At 33.6% G+C, this 8880-nt stretch overlaps 1 protein-coding gene across 1 annotated transcript; it reads right to left on the bottom strand.

The window, feature by feature from the left end:
• Window positions 1-709: 709 nt before the first annotated feature.
• Window positions 710-8524, bottom strand: LOC106711737 (glutathione S-transferase 1-1-like). The gene is made up of 5 exons (XM_014504136.2): window positions 8433-8524; window positions 3698-3839; window positions 2271-2471; window positions 1407-1612; window positions 710-944 (listed from the first exon to the last, which is right to left on the bottom strand). Exons 2-5 carry the CDS (start codon window positions 3836-3838, stop codon window positions 845-847), a joined length of 648 nt encoding a protein of 215 aa, XP_014359622.1. The 5' UTR covers window position 3839; window positions 8433-8524; the 3' UTR covers window positions 710-844.
• Between the last annotated feature and the right edge of the window lie 356 nt (window positions 8525-8880).

The following is an 8880-nucleotide window of genomic DNA, read 5'->3' as shown; positions in this document are numbered from 1 at the left end:
GCCACTTCTTCCAGCGCTAATGCTTTCTGAAGTGGTAGTAATGTTAGCTGTATTAATAATAGCAATCAGATAATAGCAACCAATCAAGCCGAGGTTTGGCCCTCCCGGGCACCCGTGAATCGAAATGCTAACCGCGTAATGAGTTACAACCCAAGCCGAGGTCCTGTATCTGTGTGAAGCTGTAAATGCCTCTTCAAGGCAAACAGTGACTGCTCAGTCCCAAAAAAATCGCTTGTCATTGACATTCGCAATTGCAAATGCGTTACCTACCTTTAATCAACGGAGCTGGGGACGCACAGACTAATAGTAGTGTCGGAAAATGTTACCAGACGAAAGCTAAGCTGACGTTATTTTGAAAAATATTATTGCGCTTTCATGTGGTTGTTTAGAAAAAAAACTGATTCCAAAGAATACAACAATTACACTATTATCATTCACATCATTTGATAAGTGCACAAAATTTCAAGTCAATTGAAAAAATGTTCAACTGGAAGACTAATTTGGATATAATTCGAATTCGTAAATTCCATTATTCATGTAGCTGAAGTGAATACAATTTTCAACATATTTGAAGTCGAAGAAACCAAACTAAGCAACAATGTATACTGGTAAGTTGGGTTAATTCTATTTTCGGTCAAGGAACCTATGGTCTTTCATTGCACACGTTATTTCTGAACATCTTGTATAATATGATGATAAAAAAAAACAATTTAAATTAATAATTAATTTATTGTGCCTTAGATTATAAGTCTTATATTATTGTGGTGCAGTGAGGTGCTATAATATTAGCGTTGTGTCACGGCTTCCCCCCGGACTCGGGTCTATCGAGTTTCCTCCGGCTTCATTACTTCTTCATGCTGCTGACGAGGGCTTTGAACGCATCGAGCCCCTTCTCGTTGGCTTCCTGGTAGCCTGGCGCTGTCGTCTTCACAGTCTCGTACCACCTGGACGAATAACAAACATACATTCGACGCGAATAAGATGATGTAAGAAATATATGGCCTCTGTATCTACGGTTTTAGAATGTCACTGCATTTGAATTTCCATACCTATCAAAGAACAGTAATATTTGTTATATTAGAAAGCAAACATTCAAGTTTCGTAGAACGCTCGTCTATTGTTTTTGTCATCTCAAGATATTGTCTTTATTATTCTATACGACTAACTATTTAGGTAGTGTTCAATGATTGACATTGACAAGACTCTTTATCAGTAGGTAACGGGTCTAGCTAGATTGCTATAAAGTAGAATATGAAATGGCATTTGAGCTTGACGATTATTATAATAAGTGTTTGTAGAGGATTAGTTGTGATGTCCACTTTCTTACTGATTTAGTTGAATCTTGAATCAGGTATGTACATGCTTTAATTACAAAGTCTAGATATTTATACGCGCGTATTGTTAACCTCTTAACATTGGCGAACTTCTTGAAATCGATATCGGAGGCCTCGAATGTGGAGACGCTTGCGATGAGGCTGAGGTCCGCCACGGTGAGGCCGGCTCCTGCCACATACTTCTGCCCCTCTAGGAACACGTCCAGAATCTTCAAGGCATCCTCCACCTTGGCCGCCTTCTCCTTGTCCGCTGGAGCACCCGCGAACACTTGTGGGTACTGAAACAATTAAGGTGAATATTGCCGCAGTCCTGTTCTAAACAGAGTTCCCGCAACCTGCTAATTTACGCTGTGGCCGACGACCCTCGGGTTTTACGTGACGAAGTACTCTCAAGGGATTTCTCCATGTAAAAAGGGCATATGTATTATGATGTATGTTATGTTGGGATGGAGTAATGAAGGTATGTTAATTGGCTATACTATTATTTACTGAGCATTAATTTCAATTAATTTTGTTTCAACATAGCTAACTAGAGTTTGATTAACTGGCCGCGTATTGATAGGTCTAATAAACAAAACAAGTGTATGAAAATAAATAAATAAATATTTATTTATCATTGAAATATCCTGTTATTTGCGATAACGTCATTACCGCAATGAAAAATAAATTTCCTGTTTTGCATTTAAGGATGGAATACAATAACTAAACCCCGTGTAAAACTAAATCAGCTAAAACATACGATAATTTATCATTTTACATTTATCGAGCAGTGACATTTACTGGTCAAAGTATTTTTTACAGAAATGATGCCTCTGAACCTCTCTTTCTCTCTTCTTGAGAACACTAGGCACATCCTTGAGTGCTAGCTGTGCTCGCAGCTATGTACGAGTTATAAAGTTTAAATCTTGTTTTATCAGTTAGTAGAGTTTAACTTACGAAGTATTCACTAAAGCGCTGGTAGAGGGTGCCGATGTCAAAGTACAGGCGCTGGTCGACGAGTGCACGCGCGCGGGCCTCCTCCGGATACAGGCCGCTCGCCTTGCCGTACTTGTTAACCAGGTAGGTAATAATAGCGCGAGACTCGCTCAGCGCCAGCCCGTCGTCGACTAGTGTCGGCACTGTGTGTTGCGGGTTCAACTGGAAAACAAGAGTTTATTGTTAAATCTATATATATAAAAGAAAGTCGTGTTAGTTACACTATTTATAACTCAAGATCGGTCGAACTGATTTGACTGAAAATTGGTGGGCAGGTAGCTTAGAACCAGGAAAAGGACATAGGATAATTTTTACCCCGTTTTCTATTTGTTGTTCCGCGCGGACGGAGTCGCGCGTAAAAGCTAGTGCTTAATAATAAAGAGTGGAATACATAATGAACATCACTAAGTTGGTTTCCAAGTTACAATAGTCATATTGAGTATTGAATCTTGGTTTACATGATTGTATGTGTCATAGTCAATAAGTTTGATGCTTCTTTCTATCGCTTCAATTAACAACTTGGTATTTGCTAATCGAAGTTTTATTATGATAACGTCGAAGAACGTTCATTTTTATAAATAACCTTGAGACTTAGACAGAGATTACGTATCTCTATTTCATTGCACACCTCAATCGCTTCTTCCACATTCATATATCTACAATTTACAAGCGTATTTAATTATTACTCGTTCCGGTTTCCTAATTTTAGTCCTGTTTCCCTTCCCCACCATTTTCTTACGACGCATAAGATGGGTAAATATTCTCTTTATGTGCATTTCCTACTCCGTCGATTAAAGATAGGCAAAGCATCTGCAATTGCGGTCTATGAGCAACAGTCGTTTCGCCATTTCGGCGAATTCAGGTTGGTGCTTGCTCGTTTGTCACCTTATAATATATTTTAAAAAATGACACATATGCTGCTTTTGCTATTAAATACTTTTCCTAAAGTCAAATAATGGAAATCACGTAGATTGTATGGTGTTCTGTTTAGAGAGCATTGACCTCATGTTCCCACCTCGCTTACATCATACATTCACAAACCGGTGTTTTCGACCTTCAATCGCAGTCAAAGCAATATGCATTTAAATACTAAAACTTAAAGTTTAATATTGTAAAACATTTTTTGATATAAGACCATTCTAGTACAATCAATACGGAAGGTAATTGCTTTAGTGGCCGAATGATATGGAATGCCGTTTTCACAAACTTATTCCGATGTAAAAAAAAAATAGATTGCTGTAGAAAACTATTTATGTAGAGATATCAGTCTCAAAAACCCACGCTTAGTGATTTTGTTCATTGCCAAAAAGCTTGTTAAAAATTTGCAAAAGCTATTGTTATTTTTTTTTCAATGCAAGTGCAGTTAATCAGACTGTAGAGGTGGTCACCTTGACGTATTCAGGCTTGAGATGCTCGCCGTGGTGCAAGTCGACCAGCTTGAGGTTCAGGTTGAGGTTGAGAGCCCGAGCGGTCAGGAGCACGGCGCGGCATGGCGGTGACCCTGGCACGTAGTACAAGTCGATAGGCATGCTGCAATGTAACAATAACCAGGTATTAGTTGGAACAGTGATTACCAAAATCCAGGTGGTCCATACAAAAGACCTGGTGGTGGTGTACAATAGAAAATAAAATTGAGGGTTTATACGAGTAATTTAAAGAAATGTAGCTACAAGAAAACTACTAACATTTTGAAAGGGGTTCGAGAAATAAAGGTGAATATTTAAGTTTTCTGACTTAAGAAAACTTTGGTTAATATAAAATAAAAAAAATAAAAAAGTAAATTTAGTTGAAGTTTTCAAAATTATTATTAATTTTTTTCAAAATTTAAAATGAAAGTGGAATAATCGTTCTCGTACCGGGAACCGAACCCGAGCCTCCTGGGTGAGAGCCAGGTATTCTAGCCACTAGACCATTCGTGAGACGTGAAATATTGTGAAAAAGTCAAAGGTTACAATAAAAATATTCTTAAAAAGCAACCAAACTAAACATTTGAATTTAGAACATTTCTCAACGCAATGTGTATAATTCATCTCTGATTATGGGAAAATATTTACTTTTCTATTGTTCCCTAGTGAAAGGCAAAGCTTTGTGTTTTCTTTTTTGTATTTCAATCTCAAGGAATTCTTATTTGTTGCCAGTAACATTGATATTTTTTTTCGGTTTGTGAAAAAACTTTTTCCGATAACAGAAGAAAAATTACATTTGCTTGTGACATAAATTCCAACCGTCTGATAAATGACGAGCACTGAATTAAAGGCTATTTAGACGTTAAATTCTAGAAACATCGACATTCATGAATCATTCGATCAAACGTACATAGGTACGCGGAATTGTATTCACTCAATGGTGACCGTTCTACTTAACTCCGTTACACAAGGCTATGTGACCAATGTTTTTATAACAACTAAAAAAGCTTGCTGCCAAAGCATTAACTCCTACCGCATTTTTTAAAATCTTAGATTATATAACGAAAATTATTAAGAAAAATCTTAATAATGTTAATAAAAAATTTTAAATAAACTTATAATTTTCGGTTTATAAACTAAGTCTGTAGAAATAAACCGGTCTTCCCATCGTCATTCCTAATGTGCCTTAAAAATATAACATAAAATTATTGTATGTAAAATACTTGTATGTAATTTCAGTTCTAACTCTAGGATCATACATTGCGTTACAAAATTACGTTTTTACAAAATTACGTAACCTTGACGTTTAACTTGCCATAATCTTGATATTTGTTCCAGATCTTTCATTTGATAAAACTACGTAAATGGTAGTGAACAGATAAAATTCTTCTTGCAACTTTGTGTGTGTTAAGTATTATTGCTGTATAGTGTAGAGAACGGCTTCATAAATACATATCGGCGTGCCTTACTCCGATGCCCTTCAACGAAAATACCTTTATACTCGTATAATATTGTTTATTAAAATTTTAATTTTATTAGGTACTTTCCTAATAAATTCAAACTTTAAAATATAAACTCTAACAATGGGATTGATACATATTCTTGTCTCGGTTCAGTCAATGAGAAAGAAAGGATTGACAATATGTTTCAATTTCAATTTTAAATAAGTATAGGCTAAATCCATAGTTAAAGGTGCGAATTAAGAAATAGCGGGAGTGAAAACTTAATTAATTATGTTATAGTAAGGTTTTTTTGCATTTTTTTCCAAACCAAACCAAAACTTTCGAGTAAAACATTACTATCTCTGTTTTGTCGAAGGAAATGACAGGGATTACGATATGTTTTATTCAGAGATTTTTTATTTTGTCTCGGAAACCCACGGTAAGTTTGCGGGGAGCTGGATATAATTGGAATTAATCGTTCAATTATTAAATTGCATTATTCACACTACTTTCGTGTTTTCCTGTTTTCTAAATTTGTTACGGATATCGTAATAGTGCAATGGCGGTTGCATGTTGAACTCGTTTTAAATTTCTACATAAAGGAAATAACACGCATGTGTGTACGCGTGAGATTTAAGCATTAACATTTTATTATAATTTTAAACCAGATATTTAAAGACCGCATCATGTATTTTGTTATAAAAAAATCTCTATTCATCGTCAAAAAAATTTTCTGCTGCGTTATAATTCGTTTGAAAGTCATATTTTCCCGCATCAATAACTTGGCTTATATATTTTTTTACATTTGATATAGGTGTAGATATAATTCAGCCAATGTCAACTTTGAGGACAAGTAGGTCGAGGACTAATATTTGTAATAATCGCCATCGTATCGTTATCGACAAAATAAGTATTAATATTTCTGCAGCACCCCCTATCTTATCTAGCGTAAAGTACACCAAAAAATAATAAACTTATTTTGACATAATTAAGATGACGATTGTCACAAATATACGTGCTAGGCCCACTGGTACAAGGTTATCAAACCGGAATGAAAAAATCAATGTTGCGTGTGGCGCCATTATTACACCCTATAAATAATAAATGATATAATCTCTAGGGCTACGATCAAAAATACTGCTGAGTTATTGTTGGCTATATATTAACGGGTCGATACAAGGACGTTCGCTTTCATATAAAAAACATGTTCTTAGTTATAGTTATGACTAACACCTATGGAATAAATATTCTTGAGTGAAAAACAGTTTATCTTATTTAAATTTAAAATTATATACTTAAATTGAAGAATTAAACTAATGTGAATAAAAAAAGTATTTGTTTACGAAGCTTATTTCCAAATCAGGGGTAAAACTATTTAAAAAAATGCTGATTCTGAACTTATAACGTTTTTTAACGTTAACGATTGTATAATTTATCGACATCAAACAAAAATCTAATTAACTTGATTGACATGATCATAAAGATTTTTTTTGTAATGCCAGTGACTCTTTATTAAAAAAAATAAAGGCGTTAAAGTTAACACGTCTGCAAGGAAATACCGCTAGACCACAATAGAAGAATAAAGGATATAGTATTAAATAACACATGGGTCAGTCTCTTTGTCACATCCCAGTCTTTTGTCAGATATCGGATGACCGGATAACTCTTGCATAGCATTCAAAGCAACCTGTTAGACTTTGAGGTTATGTTTCAAAAGTACATTGACCTATTTTTTGAAAAAACTACGACTAAAACATATTGACAACATTGATTGCTCCAAAATTAGGTCTTAGCATTTTGAATTGACAATTTTTTAATACAAACATATCCATAGCTTAATTGTTTTCAAGTAAGTTAAAACTGTTTATTTTTAATTTGTTTTATAGCTAAATATCTCCTGTTTGATTTTTACCTTTATGATTCAAAGTCTAATTAATTTCTTAATGCAAATTCCTGCGTAGGGTTATTTTTTACCGTGACCGGTCTGGAGGAGGAGCTGTCAATACTGGATTACTCGTTGTTTATTAGCGGCCATAATACCACACAACTATTTAATAACATAATAATTGATTAGTAAAAAATCGATTGAATAGTAGATGTGGGCTTTCACTGTTAAAGATTTGTATGAAATAATATCATTATTTCTCTCATTCTCCTTATAAAAATATAGATAATAATATATTATAGCACAAGTGTTACGACACTGAAATTGAACGGAATGAGTTATTGTGTTTTTCTTAAATAAAAACACTATTGTTTAACTTAGTCTGTCTATCCATTTTCACGTATTCACAATTAATCAAAAAAATTGTATTCAAATTAATTAGGTACTTTAAATAATATAAATTAAATAATATAATATAAATAATAACCATAGTAAAAGGGAGCGTGTTAACTACACACTACAAACAATTAAAATATTTCTCCTTTATTAATTGTATGGACTTACGTAAATTATATATTTAGTTTATTAATGCTACATTTTTGCATTAGCAATAATATCAATACATTAAGCCTAACCTGAATAACAACGAAAAACAGTGCCTATAAAGATAATAAGATGCAAGCAAAAAACTCACCTATTTACTCATTACCTGAACTTACCTTTATTATCTATGGACTATAATAAGTGACAACCATGATAACAATTTTAATCTAAATTCTTTAATATCAATAAAAATATATAAAGATAGTAGTGTGATTAAAAATAAAACAAAACTATAGGTATGATGTCATACAACCGCATTCATAATATACAAAATTGCCCTTCCTTTTCGGACCATTATGTAGGTATTTATCCTTTAGTAGCTGTCTAGACTTTGAGACGCTGGGAATAGTAATTTATTAATAGTGTTGTAGTGTTTGTAAGTCCTGTTAGCAGTTACTAATTACACAAGAATCTGATAAACACCGCAAACAAGATATATCTCAATTAAAGGATACTTCGATATTACGTAAGCCATAAATGCTTTATAATGACCGACAGAAAACATTAGATTGATTATATAAAAATCAATACTTAAGTTAAAACGTGAGCTTATTTATTTACTACAAGATTAAGTTACGGTTTTCATTCCTACACCGAAAATGTAACGCAGTTTTTGTTCTACTAAACTGGTTTGGTATTATATTTGGGTTTTAAAGCAAGAAATGTTTGATAATTTGACAAATAGATGCTTCCAGAAATAATTTTTAACAATTATATATTTTTTAAATAAAAATCTGTCCTAAAGTTGTCAATTGTCTTTACCTAAACAATAAAAAAATAAACTTACTTTTTTTTTGCGTAGTCTGTACAAATTATTGTCAACGAGCGTGCAGCCAGCGCCAGCGATTGGGCAGAATAACTGGTAAAAGAGGGAGGTCGGTCATTTTATACTCGAGCGAACTGAACTTTACACGGAATGAAAGAATCATTTTTCGATTCGGATTTTGATTGAAGTACATATCTTTTCAGTTTAGTAATGGCAGCCCTAAGATTACAATTTGTTTTCTTAAATAAAAACACTATTGTTTAACTAGTTTTGGTTTAATTCTCATACAACTAGTAAAACAATAAACAGGAATAACTATGTTGTCTAATTATGATTCTTGTAGTGTTAACACGCTCCCTGCCACTAAGATTATTTTTGTAGTCGCGTGATAAGTCAGCGGCACTTAAAGTGTTAAACAGACACGGCATTTAGTTTGTTTTCTGTTATTGTATTGTTTACTTTTCGCAAA

This window comes from Papilio machaon, chromosome 9, assembly GCF_912999745.1.
Source record: "Papilio machaon chromosome 9, ilPapMach1.1, whole genome shotgun sequence".
NCBI lineage: Eukaryota > Metazoa > Arthropoda > Insecta > Lepidoptera > Papilionidae > Papilio > Papilio machaon.
Note: the sequence above shows the minus strand (reverse complement) of the source record. Positions and strands in the feature narration are given on the sequence as shown.

Bases quoted from the DNA above. Each gene is read 5' to 3' on its own strand.
- LOC106711737 (XM_014504136.2), bottom strand. From the start codon at position 3,838: ATGCCTATCGACTTGTACTACGTGCCAGGGTCACCGCCATGCCGCGCC. The intron at 2,472-3,697 runs GTGACCACCTCT...CTTGTTTTCCAG, and splicing joins TCAAGCCTGAATACGTCAAG to TTGAACCCGCAACACACAGT. The intron at 1,613-2,270 runs GTAAGTTAAACT...TAATTGTTTCAG, and splicing joins AGCGCTTTAGTGAATACTTC to TACCCACAAGTGTTCGCGGG.